The following is a 17,150-nucleotide window of genomic DNA, read 5'->3' as shown; positions in this document are numbered from 1 at the left end:
GCAATCAAGCCTAACACAGGGGGTGCATTTAGTTTCATCCTCTCACACTCCAGAGCTCAGATCTAAGCATCACACTTCAGTAACATACCACACTGTACTGTACTGTACAGAACGCTATATCATCGCTTTGGAGAGGAAGATGACCAAAGTAAGTGCTCATCTTGGTCTCTGTAATGCTCAGAGTGAATTTTCCAAACCCAAAAACACAAAGAAAAAATCTGCCCTTTTTCGATCTTCACCGAATTAACCCTGAGCATTACAGAGGTCAGGATGAACACAATAATGTACTTACTTTCATCCTATCTTACTCCAAAGCTGAGATTTCATACCATACTACAGTTGTATGTAGAGGGATTTGGACGATGGGAGAGTTTTTTTTCTTTTCCTTTGCCGCTTTCATAGAATAAATAAATGAAAAATAAAAAGCTTTAGGCCCCTCACCGTCCTTGTTCAATGCCAGTGTGCTGTATGGACTCAGTCGATTTTATTCGATTCTGGCTCAAAGCAGCTACTGAAAGGAAAATGCACATAACGGTTGGTTGGCTGTAATAAAACACAGATGGGATCAATCACGTTACATGCTTTTCGACATGCCTTCTTGTCAGCTGGGGTTTATTCTACTACATCGCCAGTATGGAGCTTACCAAAAATCCCACCCACCATTTTTACCACATCTCGGGCTGAAGTTCAACAAGCATCTCACCCACCATTATTCCAGATCTCCCGTGTTGACCAAACAAACTGTACTGCACTCACACACATCATACACATCATATTCCAAAGCTGAGGTGAAGTACAGTATTACAATAGGAACAATAAGAAGTTTATATTACGAGTCTGGTGTGTGATAAATGGAATGATGTTTTCCTTGTCCACTATAGCGCAGACTGTAGGCTTTAAACGATGTCCTCAGGGTCTTGAATAAACATAGAAGGCTGGCTGTTTTTATTCAACTTCGAGGGCATTCAGGGGAAAATCTTTGATTTTTATACACTGGAGAGAATACAAATTTGGCAGTCGAGCAAAACTCGCTGCTGCAGCCGCTAATGATCAGTCCTTGCCAGCAGGTCTTTATGGTTTGCTTGGCTGCATGTGGCAAGGACTGTAGAAAGGACTTTGGGTGTGCAGCTGGCATCAAGGGGCAGAGCTCGGCTTCTCTCACACCTAGCAGGTGCTAGACAAATGAGTGCCGGTGTCAAATTAGCACGCTGTCACTCTGGCCGTGAAGGGCAAAACCTCTTATAGAAAAGTGCCAAGAGTGTTGGAGGACAAGGTAACATCTCAAATAAACACTGCATACAAACTTGCTAAAAATGAATTGTCCCCCCAATGCACAGATCTTCCTCCACCACCTATCCCACCTCCGGCCATGCTTAAGTCCCCAACTCACCCAGCCAAGGCTGCGGCGGAGACGGGAAGGCGGTCCAGTTCGGCCGAGAGCAGGGACAAGAGGGACAAGAAAGCCAGAGATGCCTCGGATACAAGGAACAGCTCGTCGGAGCGCCGAGACGCTCAAGAAAGACAGAGGGCTCAGAGAGCAGGGAAATCCGGCAAACCAGAGCCAAGCGCAGGGCACCAGGGCCCAGGTAGTGAACTCTACATTTTCCACTTCATCCGAATAAAACAGACTACGGCAAAATGATTATCTAGTCCCCAAGAGACTGCAAATCGTGATTTTCTCCCACAAATATTAAATAGATGACTGCTTATGAAAAGTAGTCATGCTAAGATTTACCAATTGTGTGCAGCGGCATATAAATGAATGATGCATTAATAAAAAAATTTTAAGTGTGCATCGGATACGAGTTGGCGTTTGTATCGCAATGCATCGTTTTTAACACATTTGCAACGGTAAAAAAAATATATTTAATAGATTTTTTGTAGATGCACTTTTATTATTTAGTCACATAGAATACAAATTAACATGGCAGAGGTAGAGCTGCATCTTCCTAAAGACAGAAAGGGAAAAGAACATCTGGTTTTATTGAATCTTTTTTAATTTCTCTTTTTTTGTTGTTGCATGCATTAGAAGTCAAAAGGCATTTAGGAAAATTGATGATTTGCTGTCTGTCTGAACTGAAGAGCTAAAAGTTAACTATCTGTACCGTATTGAATTGAATAGTATCATATTGCATTCAACTGAAAGAAATGGTTTCACATCGGTAGCTCCTTCATATGTATCTTTTAAAGTATTGTAGGCTATGCATTGAGATCCAGTTATGGAGATCGCTAGTAAAAAGCATAACCAGAAGTTACCAAGTACCTACTTTGTTCCCAAAAGTGCTCATTGAGTACGTGTTTATTAAAGCATAATTAAAAAATACATTCTACAGCAAGAAATGTCTAGATGGATGCTGTTCATTGAATGTCAGGGTGTACAAAGTTTTGCACTAAACTGCTGAATGTATTAGAGCAACATAACCCCATTATAGAAGAGAGTGGGGGAGAGAGCATTACCTCTGTTTCATATCGAATGTGACCAGTCGAGGTTATTTAAATGTGTCTTTTGGTGTGTGTCCTACTCCAGGGGACATTGTGCCCTATAGTCGGCCCTCGTTCCCAGGCGTCCACAATACCCGGGGCGAGAGAGAGCCGAGCTCTTCCAGTTCCATATCGTCACGAGGATCTGGAGGCCGGAGGAGAGGTGAAGGAGTCTCTGGGAGTGGCAGAAATGCTGCTGAAATTAGCCTCAACACCATAGGAGCCTTTCAGCCAGGAGAGGAGCAACTAGAGGTACGACAGTGCACAGTGTTTTAAAAACAGAAGACTATTAGAAAAAGATCCTCTTCAAGGAACTGATCTGCTTCCCCATAACTCTATTTTAGTTGTGTTTCGGATTAGAGTTCGACCGGTTTTGACAATTAATTAGGCAGTTGATCACAAATCCATACCGATAGTTTTTCCTGGTTGCGTCTGCACTGGAGCGCCTGAGCAGGTCTGTTGCCATTATACAGTAAGACAGCGGCCTCTAGAGGCGAATCACTGAATGAACGTCAGGTGCTGTTTGATTTGACACGCGAGACCGCAAGCTGTACCACGTTCATGTTAATGCATTAACTAAAGTTAACAGATAAAATAAAAATTTTATTGACATTTTTTTTAAGTTGATGTTAAAATGAACAAACAAATACTTCTAAAGTGTAGACTAACTTCAGTTATTGTTACAAATAGAATTTAGCTTTAAAGCGTTACTTTTTCACATAAATCTAAACAGACATTCTTAAAAACAGTACTATTTTACATTCAGTGTTATATTTTGTTTGTTTTTTTAATCCAGTATCCATTTTAAAAACTAGTGGTTGATTAATCCAGTTATCGGCGAATATTATCCAACCTATTCATCGGTAAATCCACTATCAGTGAGATCGCACTTTTAAATGTAAATGAACTTAGAATGAGCTGTGATGATGTGGCCAAACAACGGCATATAAATCAAAGCCCTATTCTGACGGTATAATGTATATTGGTTTGTTAAACAGCGTCTGTTTTTTTAAGGGCGCTTTGTACATGTTCTTTGGGCAAATTTTTTTATTTATTTTATTTACTATTGTAAAATACATAGTGATCACTACGTGCATCTATTTACCTGAAATGTTGTTGTTTTTTTTCCCACTTTCTTTTCTCAGATGACAGATAGCTGAAGACAGAACAGACGCGTTGTTACTATTTTAACAACCGAGCTACGATTTTAACACATCTCAGCACCACCACCTTTCATAACTATTGATCTTTAAAACTGACCAACTCTTTAACTCTTTTAATTCTGCGTTTAAAAGTCATTTCACAAATGGGGGAAAATAAAAAAGAAACAAGAATGATGCGTCTGAAAGGGGGGGTGGGGGGTGGGGGTTGGGGGATCGAGTGTGATTTCGGGGTAATGCAGGCGAGTCCTCAGTGCCAGACATTACTGTTAATCAATACTATTAGCTTCAAGCTGAAAAAAAAGGATGGACTTACCTGTAAATAAACATGCATACGTGTCTTTTATAACTTGTGTGGTACGTCAAATTTCGTCTTCCTTGCCTTATTGGGATCATTTCTGAATTTTGGAAAAATTATTTTTTATTATTCTGTAATTGTTTGTATCGCATCCATCCTGGTTGTAAAATGGTTTAAAACAGTTCCACGAAAAAAAAAAAAAAAAAGTGCCACAGTGAAGATGTTCTTTCTTTTCCTTGTAATGCACTGTTATTTTGTCGTCTGTCAATGTTTGTTATTTGTTTGGTTTTAAAAGCACAATCACTAAACTTTATTTTGAACCATGTTATCGATTAACCTTTTTGTCTTACGTGGGGAAAAAAGTAGAAAAAAAAACAACAGGTACCGTATGACAAAAGGCCTCGTTAACCCTGCCGTCGCGGAAAAAGAAGAGAAGCTGTTTACAAAAATACGGAGGTGAACGAACAGAAACACGAGCCTTCATCCCTCTCTTCCTCCCTCCTCCGACTTTCTCGCATTCTGATTCTCAGAAACGTTTTTTTTTTTTTGCGCATCGTTCCATCGGCACAACTTCGTTCACTACATTATGCACTTACCGATACGTGAAAGGGGAATCTGGGAGGACTCGGGGAGGGGGCGTGGCCTTGTGCTGGGAGGAGAGAAAATGCTTTGTGTTTACTCAGAGGGCATCTGCTAATTTTTTTTTCTTTTGGTTTCTTAAAGAAAAAAAAAACAAAAAAAAAAAACAAACAAAAAAAAACAATAAACAAAGAACTGAACTGATTTGTGTTGCGTTGTTCTTGAGCAGGATTTCCACGAGGTCATAAAAAGTCTAAGTGTCTTAAATTCACTGTTTGAAGCCTCAAATTTTTTGAAACGGGTCTTAATTTTCAGACGTCCACTCAACGCTACCTTTAATACGCCCGCGGCACTTAAGTGTGTTTTTTTTTCTTTCGCTAGTCGAAATAAAATTCCATGTATAACGACTACAAATGAGACAAACATGCAACGGCCAATCAGCTTTCTGTCATACGTGCAAATTTCTCGGATTGAACCACAGACATGAAGCGGATTTCAATTTTTCTAATACCGGTTATTTGAGGTCATCAGAATGTCAGTGCTGCCGCCATATTGGTCCTAGCAAAAGTTCCCTGTAAACAAATGCAACAAAACGTGAAAACTGCGTTTTTTTCTGCCTCAAAATAAAACAACTCTTTGAGTTTATCTGATATCAGTGGTTTATGATGTACGTGGGGAACATAATCTTCAGTCACTTATGGACAGGTAAACACTATGGAAGTCTGTGTTTGCCTTCCCCCCCCCCCCCTCGCAATTCTGGTTTTATTTCTTGCAATTCTGACTTCTTTTTTTTTTTTTAGGCACGCAGGCAGCGTCACGCTCTGTAGTGCCAGAAAGTTTAACACATTGTAAATAAAACGGGTTACAAATGATCCTCATCCCTGAAGAGAACTCTGTCTAACAATCAGCTGTGGAGGAGATGGAACAAGACGGATGAAGCAAAGGAGCCTCGTTCATACACCAACAGCTTTAAACATTAGGCCGACAACATGAGTCCCGGTGGATGCACCAGAAATGTTGGATGTTTACAAGAAGTCGGAATCGCAAGAAATAAAATCGGAATTGCCAGGAATAAAGTCGGAATTGAGCAAACTATTTTTCGAATGTGGTGGAAACCGGCTTCCATACAACACAGAAGACACTGCAGAATGAAAAATGGAGCAACGGGGAGAAAACAGCGAGGAGAAGATTCAGGCCAAAGAACACAAAAGAAAGTTTCCATAGTTTGGGATCATTTCAAACTATAAGAAAACACCATCCATATTTTTATTTATGATTTTTTTTTTTGTATTTGCATTTTGATGTAATAATCTCAATTAAATTCATGAAATGGGTTTTCACAGATTGCAATTTCAGCAAAAAAAAAAAAAAAGTGTAAATCTTTTTAATAAGAAAACCCATCTTAATTTCTCTTGTGTTCTTTAATAAAGAAAAAGTACTTTTAATCCGAGTAATCGATTAATCAAAGGGGTAATCGATGTGGCAGGTGGACGAGGACAGAGCCAGATGAAAGTAATCAGATGAGAATAATCAGTGCGCTCCGTTTCAGTGTCCGGTGACGCCGATAAATAGGAGAAAGAGCTTAAATCGGGCTTTGAAACACCAAAAATACAGAAAAGAAACATGTGTATATGCTGGAAGCGTCCCAATGTATTGTACCACTTATTAACCACTATGTTTGCCTGCCGTGCAAAACGCAAAAAGAACCTGTACTGGGAAAAATAGAAATGTGAAAAAAGTAACAATTGACCATCATTGAGAAAATGGAACAAACTGGCAAATACAAATCGCACTGGCAGCCTATTTTTATAGCACTAGAAATATGTAGATAAACTGTAAAATCCAAAACAATAATAAAGAGAACTGATGGATTCTTTAAGGAAATACATGGATCTGACACGCTTTATTTTAAGTAATTTATTAATCTTTTTGAAGCCCACATGGATCATAAACCTCTGATATCAGTTGATAAATATTAGAGGTCGACCGAATAATCGATTATTAATCAGCACTGATGGTTGATTGCTGGAACTATCATAAAAAAATCCTTACCGATAGTTTTTCTGGGTCGTGTCAGTTTCAATAGCTGAAAAGATCCGTTGTCATTACGAGAGCAGCCTCTAGAGGCGAATCACTGACTCCACATGCTTTTTTTTTTTTTTTTTTAAATGCAAGACTATGCTTTTATATTTATTGATTATAATTATTATTTATACATTATTTAATTATGGATAAATACATTTTATATATTCAAATTTATTTCAGTTAGCATAATTCAGTACTGCTTTTTTATTTTTGAAATTAAGGTCAGTACTATTTTACATTCCAACTGTTTTAGTGTTTTATTATTTTTTTTGTCAATTATACATTTTATAAATTTTTTATTCTATCCAGGAAAAAAGAAAAACTAGTAGTTTTTAAGTTACATAGTTAAATAGTTGCATTTGTTTGCAAATGTTGACGTATCGCAGCAACGGTCTGAAGAGGCCAATGAGGCGTCTACGTATTTTATATGTATTTCGGTGGCAAAAATAAAAAAGGAAGAAAGAAACACTCAAAGTAAACAATATTATTTTAACTGTTTCACTACTGATATTCACACCATTTTTGCCCATTTCTGTCACTTTCGCTGATGAGGTAAAACATTTCGCTAAGGGTGTAAAAACTTCACACACACCAATACTTCACAACTCGACCAAAAAAAGAGATACAACCAGAAACCCTGATAATCATTACACTCTGATGTGATTCCTCTGGAATCGAGAGTTAAACAGATGAAGGACGTCCCGTAGTTTAAAAATAAAGGGACGATCGACGGCGTATTGATGTTTCGAGGCCGTGTGCCGAGATTGACGAGCATGGCTCAAAGTCACGACACGTTACAGGACCGGAGTTATAACAGTCAGGCATGTTATATTACACTTATCGACATTTATATCACACTTTCTTTATGAAAAGACATTACTTCTGTTAACATCGTTAATAAGACTACGACTGTGTCTGTATAAAATTACACAAAAACCCTGCAGCAACAGGAAATATGTATTAGGTAATATAGTAAATATATAGATATGGATGAAACCCAGCTATTAGGGTTGCACAAGCCAGTGCACTCTTAGTGTTGGTCTAGGTGATGGTAGGTATGGCTTTAAGGAGAGGAATGTGGAAGGGCAGATGGCGGTAGATTTTGCTAAAAGGATGGAAATGGCAGTGGAGAACACTTATTTTAAGAAGGAGGATCATAGGGTGATGTATAAGAGTGGGGGAAGGTGCACACAGGTGGACTATGTTCTATGTAAGAGATGCAACCTGAAGGAGATTGGAGACTGTAAGGTGTTGCAGGGGGACAGTGTAGCTAGACAGCATCGGATGGTGGTCTGTAGGATGGTTTGGAGGTGACGAAGAAGAGGAGGAGGAAAGTAAGGACTGAAAGAGGAATAAGATGGTGGAAACTGAAGGAGGAAGACTGTAGTGTGAGGTTTAGGGAAGAGGTCAGACAGGAGCTCGGTGGTAATGAAGAGGTGCTGGATGATTGGGTAACTACTGCAGAAGTGATGAGGGAGGCAGCTAGAAAAGTACTTGGTGTGACATCTGGAAATAGAAAGGTAGACAAAGAGAAGGAAAAAAAAGAAGAGCATAAGGAGAAAGAGGTTGGAGAAACAGGATTAGGATTGACAAAGGAATGAGAAAAGTAGGCAGGAGTACAAGGAGATGCGGCAGCAGGTAAAGAGGGATGTGGCAAAAGCCGAGGAAAAGGCATATGAGGAGCTGTATGAGAGGTTGGACACTAATGAAGGAGAAAAGGATTTGTAGCGATTGGCCAGGCAGAGGGACCGAGCTGGGAAGGATGTGCTGCAAGTTAGAGCAATAAAGGATGGAGCTGGAAATGTGTTGACTAGTGAGGAGAGTGTGTTGAGAAGATGGAGGGAGTATTTTGAGCAGCTGATAATTGAGAAAAATGAGAGAAAGAGAAGGTTGGATGGTGTGGAGATGGTAAAGCAGGAAGTGGATAAGATTAGTAAGGAGGAAGTGAGAGCAGCTATTAAGAGGATGAAAAGTGGAAAGTCGGCTGGACGTAATCACATACCGCGTGGAGATGTTTAGGTGAGATGCAGTGGAGTTTTGAACCAGGTTGTGTTTTGGAAGGTGAGAAGATGCCTGAGGAATGCAGAAGGAGTGTGCTGGTACTGATCTTTAAGAATAAGAGAAATGTGCAGACCTGCAGTAAATACAGGGGAATAAAGTTGATCAGTCACACCATAAAGTTATGGGAAAGAGTAGTGGAAGTCAGGCTGAGAGAAGAGGTGACCATCTGTGAGCAACAGTATGGTTTTAAGCCAAGAAAGAGCAGCACAGACGCATTATTTGCTTTGAGGATGTTGAATCAGAAGTATAGAGAAGGTCAGAAGGAGTTACATTGTGTGTTTTTGGATTTAGAGAAAGCGTATGACAGGGTGGAGAGAGAGCAGTTGTGGTATTGTATGAGGAAGTCAGGTGTGTCAGAAGTATGTGAGGGTGGTGCAGGACATGTAAGAGGACAGTGTGACAGCAGTGAAGTGTGCAGTATAACAGGAACAACAGACTGGTTTAAGGTGAAGGTTGGACTGCACCAAGGATCAGCTCTGAGCCCTTTCCTGTTTGCAGTGGTGATGGACAGGTTGATGGACGAGGTCAGATAGGAGTCTCCGTGGACTATGATGTTTGTGCATGATATTGTGATTTGTGGTGAGAGTAGTGAGCAGGTGAAAAAGAGCCTGAAGAGGTGGAGGTACACATTGGAGAGAAGGGGAATGAAGGTCAGTAGGAGTAAGACAGAGTACATGTGTGTGAATGAGAGGGAGGGCAGTGGAGTGGTGCGGTTGCAGGGAGAAGAGGTGGAGAAGGTGGAGGAGTTCAGGTACCTGGGGTCAACAGTGCAAAGTAATGGAGAGTGTGTTAAAGAAGTGAAGAAAAGAGAGCAGGCAGGGTGGAGTGGGTGGAGAAGAGTGACAGGAGTGATTTGTGATAGAAGAGTATCTGTGAGAGTGAAAGTGAAAGTTTATAGGACTGTGGTGAGACCTGCGATGTTGTATGGTTTAGAGACAGTGGCATTGAGTAAAAGACAGGAGGTGGAACTGGAGGTAGCAGAACTGAAGATGTTAAGGTTCTCGTTGGGAGTGACGACGGTGGACAGGATTAGAAATGAGTTTATTAGAGGGACAGCGCATGTAGGACGTTTTGGAGACAAGCTGAGGAAGATGTGATTGAGATGGTTTTGACATGTGCAGAGGAGGGACATGGGGTATATCAGTAGAAGAATGCTGAGGATGGAGCCGCCAGGAAGGAGGAAAAGAGGAAGACCAAAGAGTAGTTGGTTTGAAAAAGGCAGATGTAGAGGACAGGGGGAGATGGAGACAGATGATCCACTGTGGCGACCCCTAATGGGAGCAGCTAAAAGAAAAAGAACAAGAAGAGGAGGAATATAGATATGGATGAAGTATGGATGAATACCGGTTAAATTATGGGGAAATAATTCGGCTCATCAATCGTAATTGAAGGCAAGTTTTTTTCCCCTGATGAAACAGTAGCTAAACCGTAACTAAGTACAAATGAAAGGAACAGGAGATACTATACAGAAGAAAAAGTCAAGCGCTCCAGGTAGTTATGTTTGGAGTTTTAGATGGTTACAAATAGTTTCTTTAAATAAATTAAAAGTTTATTTTTTTTTATATTAAAATCAGATTGAAGCGATCAGTCAAATCATCAGATTATCACATTGTTGCCTTAAGAATCTCCGTGGCATCATCAAAACTAAAATCAAACATCACACATACAGCGACAAAGGACCGTTTTCAGAATTGTGGACGTGTCCAGCAAAACAACCAAGTTGAACTTTACCTAAAATAAAAGCGACTCGGTGCAGCGACTACCAATGAAAGAAAAGATGGTAGCGTGCGACACGTGACCTAACAAACGTGACAATCCGGTGCTTACCTTTTCGCACCAGATGTCAAAAAGCAGGCCGTGCTTCTCCAGCTCTTACATGACATCTATATACACTGGCAAACTTTGAGTACTAGCTCACGAGTAAGCTGATTTGTTTCCGTGCAACGCTCTGATAAAAGTAACTATAGCAACCGGTATTAGGAACGAAAACTGGCGACTTCATATTACTGCATCTTGAAAATGGCACAAAAGCCGGCCTGGCTGCGACAGATTAACCGAGGACTAATATTTAAAAACTAACGACCCCCTTAAATTCCCACATTTCAGAACTCAACACTTGTGAGAAGCCTAGAAATGTCAGCTGGGCAAATCCCCCCACCCCACCCCGCTATACACTGGCGTCTGGGGTATTGACTGAAACCAGTCTGTTTTTGCCCCAGGTGTTCCCCTAATAAGCACCCTTCTAAACGAGAACAAATTTTGAGAAGGTGCGAACCAACCCCCTCTGCTTCTATCCATCATTTTAATGAGCCAGGTTTGTGTGTGTATGAGCCTCGCTACATCTAGCAGGTGATTAAATCTCAGCGACGTGCTCTCAGACTGTCCCTGTGATGTGTCGGATATGGAAATCAGAACGCGTTCATAATAATACGACTATTAGCGCTTACCTGCCGCTACCTGGGGCGGCCGTAGCGCTCGGTTAGAGCCCGTGTGCTGAAATCAGGCCAAGTGATGGAAAAGTACTTTAATACGTCTGAAACACGGAGGGAGGCAGCGTCAGGAATAAGCACAGTGAAATAACGTGATTGAGTGCTGGAGAGGAAAAATTACTCGTCGCACTTATCCTGCTGTTCGCCTGATTACTTTCTGCTTTATGGACTCGGAGTGTCTGATGTGCAACGCGGTTTTTACGAATCGAAGAAAACCAAAAATTCACCTAATTAGCTTTAGTGTAAAAATTCCTTTTCCTGATTCATCCCAGTACTGAGGAGACTTGTAGCTCGAGGTAATTAAGAGAACCAGCTGCACACCGTCAGGTTTCTCCCAAAGGAAATGCCAGAACCTTGCTACAGCTCACCTTTATATATAATACTCCTACAGGTATTATTCACTGAACTCCAACAGGTGCTGCACCTTGACTAGTAAGTCAAGCTCATTAATACAAAGCGCTATGAAATTGGGTGTATTTGTGAAAGATCCAAACCTATTCCAGGATGACAAGGTCCCTGTGCACAAAGTCAGCTCCATTAAGAACTACACTGCATGGGTTTGATGTGTGCGGAAGATCTCCTGCTATAAACCTCCATTCTCAACCTTATTGAACACCTTTAAGATAAATGTGAACGCTGACTGCACCCAAGGCCTCCTCACCTTCATCAGTACCCGACTTTAACACCGCTGTGGCTTAATGAATCTCACCAAAGCACACTCCAAAATCTAGTGGGACGTCTTCCCAGAAGAGTGGAGGTTATTATAACTGCAAATGGGGACCAAATGTGGAATGAGATGTTTAAAAAGAAGCATATACCAATGTTATGGTCAGGTGTCTACAAACCCTTGTCCATATAGTGTATGTGCACTCAGCTAGTTTTTAACATCTTAGAAATGAAGCCGTTATTTAGCCTCAGCTCTTTTTCCACTATTCCTTGGTGAAAAGTGTTACCGTCAGCAACTTTTCTTCTCTTCTACTGTTAAATCTACTGTAAACAAATGGATTTTCTACCAATTCTCAAGAAAAAGAGGGAAAAAGAAAAGTATACTTTTGCATATTTATGCATGGTAATTTAAACATTAAATAATGGCCCTCCAAAAACATGAGAACTCGGATCATTTCCTTTATCAGATACAGGGTAATTCCAGGAACAAGTAGATCTCTGGATCTATTCTACCAAGCATGTGTGAAATGAGTTAAGTCAAGCTTTAGCTTCTAAAAAACAATTAAGGGGTTAACAAGCAACGATATGCCTCCATTGTATCTGAAACCGACAAGCCTGCATGGATTAGATCGGACCTGTTAGCTTCAGGAGGCATACGCGATTCTTTAGGGGAACTGACTGAATTCTGTATGATACCTTCGGTGAAATGGAAAACGCTGAAGAACGATAACTTTGACAGAAAGTAAACAGTCACTTGAAATGACTTTCCCAATTTTGTTAATTTATCAAACTGATTAGAGTGCGCAGGACTTTAAGGCCTGGACTACGCCGTAATCATTTTAATAAGTCTGAAGTCATTACGGCTATTACGCCAGTCGTTCTGGTATGTCTTCCTTTAGTGCCGTTCGTGGCCTCATTAGTCGATGAGCTCTGCTGCCGCCGTCCCTGTTCTCCGTCCCGGTTTGATGTAAGCCATCCTTGCTCGTAAGTTACAGACGATTTTTCATCTTTCTAATTATTTTTCATCAATTATGTTAGAAAGTCCCATCTCTCGGCATGTCCTAATCATCAGGGAGATGCTTAGTCAGATTTATGGAAGGAATCCTGTGCCAGAAGTGGGGTACTGTAATGAGCCAAATCAGCACAGATTGACAGTAACTTTATCACGTCTGGGCTTGTGCGCTAGGAGTAAAAGGACAGAGTGGCTGTCAACAAACGCTGACAACGTACTTCTGTTTCTATCTTAGGGGAAATTAACACCAAACTCCAATAGTTATTTGTTTGCAAGAACGAGTTCCAGAGTTGGCGCTCCGTCTCGAAACACCCTGAGAGATCTGCACTCTGACCATCATGTCCTTATAAGGCTCTTCATTACACTCTTACTACACACTTTAGAGATGATGAAGTAAAAGTCCCAAAGCTGCTCCTGTTCCAACACGGAAGCTCAAGGCGAGCTCCGTGAAGACATGGGCATGTTAGTGTTAATGTTCGAGTAGATGAACTCCAGAGTCCTGTAGATGAACTCCAGAGTCCTGCACAAAAGCCCTGACCCTCTAAACCCCAATGAACACCTTTAGGGGGGATGAATTGGCGCCTCCTCAACATCTCAACATCACTGTCTTACCTGACTAATAAGAAAAGTACCCAGACCCCCACAGCCACACCCAAAAATCTAGTAGAACACTCTAGCAGAAGAAGAGTAGAGCTTAGTCTAACAGTTGTTTAAGATATATCACTTTGTTTTTAGATTTAAAACAGAGCTATTTTCAAGTATCTTAAAAATACAGGTAGGACACATACACTGATCAGCATAACATTATGACCACCCCCCTAATGTTGTGTTGGTCCCCCGTTTGCTGCTAAAACAGTCGTGACCCATTGATTATAACAGCATGAACTTCTTCATCAGTTTAATCTACAGGAACTCATCTGTTGGATCAGACCACACGGACCAGCCTTCGCTCCCCACGTGCATCACTGATCCTCAGCCGCCCACGACCCTGTCACCGGTTCACCACTGTTCCTTCCTTGTAGCAGTTTTGATAGATTCTGACCACTGCAGACCAGGAACATCCCACAAGAGCTGCAGTTTTGGGGATGTTTTAACCCAGTCATCTAGACATCACAATATGTTAAACGCTCGCCCATTTTACCTGCTTCTAAGATGTCAACTTTGCTGCCTAATAAATAAATCCACCCATTAACAGGTGCATGATGAAGAGATCATCAGTGTTCTTTACTTCACCAGTGAAAGTGTTTAGGTAAAAACAGAGAAAAAACTATTAGTTTTATTCATCCATTTCTCTCTGCAATTTAATAGGTTTACATAAACGTTCTGCATGGCTGTGTGGACTTGACAATGGGCCTCAGAACAGGCACTACAAAGACCCAAAACATCACACACACACACACACACACACACACACACACACACACACACACACACACACACACACACACACACACAGCATCAGGGCACGAAACAGGAACATAGTGTGATGCCCATATAGTCCACATAATCCTTCACTGTTACTGGGTAAAGCAACCAGCAGCAGGCAAAAAGAGGTTCCTTGAAAAACAATGCATTCTACCATCACTCTATCCTTAGAAACATTTCCAAGAGAGAAAAAGCAAGAAAGAGAGAGCAAAGATCTCTGCAAAAATCTCCTTAGGGTTCGAGTAGGGCTGTGTATCTGAAGATATAATACGTTTCCGGATACAGGGATTGCGATACGCTATGTTACGATACTGTAAGCAAGGCGATTTATTGGGATATTTCTTATTAAAGAAAAATTACCATGTTAGTGTCATTGTAGCGAACATCGGAATTTTTTCATTATTTATTTCAACGTGCGCTAAAGTCACCTAATATAAAGTTGAATCGATGGTGATTGTTTTTTATTATTAGCAGGGGTGTAACTATACACAAAATTCACGGTTTGGTACGTAACAGTTTCAATTTCGGTACGGTTCGGCATAAAATTGCTCGTTTTTGAATAAACAAATTTTTAAATAAAGTGTCTGCTTGGTTGAACATATAAAGTAATATTGTGTAATATTTAATAATAATTAAAAAAAATTACAGAATAAATCAAATAAATGCAATACACTATTATATTGATTAAACTGAGTAATTAATCATTTACATTAGCACAAATTAAATGTATTAAATGAAATTAAATAAATGGTAAAATTCTTGAAGCTGAACATAAAATGCTAAAGAATCTATAGCGGCTAACGCTAGCGAGATGGATTCTTTAGATTTATTGTAAGCATGCGCAAAACAAATCGTATTTCCAGCGAAACCGTGTTAACTCTAGTTCCTTTTTTTTCTACCCCTGGCAATGTTTGTTTTCAAGTTTAGTAATAATAATTAAAATGCACTTAAAGCGCGAGGCAGAAACAAAACAAACTTGTGATCTGCCACTTAATACGTTCCTGAGTGACGCATGTAGAAAGGACTGCGTTCAGTAGAAAAGTGTACTGAAGCGAAAGCCCTGTACGTGTACCGCTACACACATGGTTAATAGTATTAGGCTAGTAAAGAAAGCATGATCTGAGCACCAACTAGTATTTTACACTTAAAAGCTACAATTGTATAGAGGCAAGAAAATAAATAAAAAGAGTAAAAAAGATGAATGCAGTCAGGCAAGTTAAGATTCTCACAAGTGCAGAACTTCAGGTTTGTGTATAAAGTAGAGCTGAAATGATTTCTCGAGTAATTGAAATATAAAATTATTTTCCTCGATGCGTCGTTTAATCGATTTAACTACACAAGGGGCACTGGGTTACTGTGGTACCACTCTAAACCCTGGAGCGCTCTGGACAATGTAACACAGAAGATGCTGCAGAATGAAAAATGGTGGAACGTGGAGAAGATTCAGGCCGAAGAAAATGGCAGTAAGATTGGAATCATTTAAAAAAAAAAAAAAAAAAAAAAAAAAAAAAATGGTTTTCATTTTTAAAGAAATTAAAAATAAATATTATTATTTATATATTTTTTTAATATATATTTGTATTTGCATTTTGATGTAATATGACAATTAAATGCACTAAATGGGTTTAGTTTTCACAGATACTCGTTTAATTTCAGAAATTAAAATTAACTTTTTTCCAAAAAGGAAACAAATGACGTTCATTTTAAGCGTCTTATTTTCTCTTTCCCTCCTGTAATCACGTTAAAAACATGCAAGAAGAATGATGAACCCTGTTGACCGAGTTCGGGGCCGCCTGTAGAACCTCGTCAAATTCGGCGTTCTGAAAAGGCTACTTGTGGTGTAACTACGCGATCGAAACTTCGGCGGTGGCGTTTTTGTTACGATAGCGTTCTGAAAGGCCCAGACGCCGGCAATTATCGAGCCGAAGCGTGGCGATGATAGACCGCGTTTAAACATTTTGAAGTTGACCGTGAGCACATAATAGGGCTAAATTGGCATGTTTTCGTAGTCATATGACCTGCTGAACAGAGCTGCCTCGGAAACGAAGCTGCGATGATGGATGAGAGGTTAGGATACGGGTGAGCGCATAGTAAAGCCTTTAACAGGCTGGAGGATTTGTTTTTCTCTTCTCACACGCCCTCTTTAAACTCCCACGCTCGTATTTTGCCATTTTGCTTTAGTCGTGGGGGGGGTTTGTCTTTATGAGGTGTGCACATGAACGAGCATGAACCGCAAATCTTGCGTTTACTGAATGTAGCTTAGTCGACAGGCTTGATGTGTTTTTCTTAAAGCCCTAATCAGGAGGTGCCAAAAAGAAAAACAGACAATACTAAGCTTGCTGAAAGAACACACAGGAAACATGTCATTTGTGCTCCGGTAAATCCTCAGTCATTGCATTCTACTGTTGCTTGGTTGGAATTCAAATCTAGTGTAAACACTATATGGATGAAAGGACTGGGATAGCAGACTTTTATTTGGTTCTTCTTCAAACATGGAAGCACCTTGTTCTATAAGTCTATGGAAGCTTTAGCGGTCAAAATATTCCCTTCACTTGAACTAGAAGATCCAAACCTGTTCCAGCATAACAATGACCCTGTGCACAAAGCCAGCTTCATGAAGATCTGCTTTCTCCTGCTATAGAGCTCTGACCTTAACCCTATTAAAGACCTTTGAGATGAATGTAAACACTGACTGCTCCCTCAGGCCTCCTCACCTCACCTACATCACTACCTGATTTTACTAACACCCTTGTGGGTGAATGAGTCTCCACAAATCTCCACAAGCACACTCCAAACTCTAGTGAAAACATCTTCCCAGAAGAGTGGAGGTTACTATAACAGAAAATGGGGACTGTGGAATGAGATGTTCAATAAGGACACACAAACCTTATGGG

General features: G+C 40.3%; 1 protein-coding gene across 4 annotated transcripts in view; it reads left to right on the top strand.

The window, feature by feature from the left end:
• The window catches only part of robo1 (roundabout, axon guidance receptor, homolog 1), a 296,829-nt gene extending 292,111 nt beyond the window's left edge, over positions 1-4,718 (top strand). For all 4 annotated transcript variants that reach the window (XM_083547741.1, XM_083547743.1, XM_083547742.1 and 1 more), the window contains 3 exons: positions 1,338-1,586; positions 2,528-2,733; positions 3,627-4,718. In XM_083547741.1, the coding sequence (XP_083403867.1) occupies positions 1,338-1,586; positions 2,528-2,733; positions 3,627-3,641 (470 nt within the window). In that variant the 3' untranslated portion in view covers positions 3,642-4,718. The remainder of the gene's footprint in view (positions 1-1,337; positions 1,587-2,527; positions 2,734-3,626) is intronic.
• Positions 4,719-17,150: the final 12,432 nt, after the last annotated feature.

The sequence above is a fragment of the Silurus aristotelis genome (assembly GCF_946808225.1).
Source record: "Silurus aristotelis genome assembly, chromosome: 8".
Taxonomy (NCBI): domain Eukaryota; kingdom Metazoa; phylum Chordata; class Actinopteri; order Siluriformes; family Siluridae; genus Silurus; species Silurus aristotelis.
Note: the sequence above shows the minus strand (reverse complement) of the source record. Positions and strands in the feature narration are given on the sequence as shown.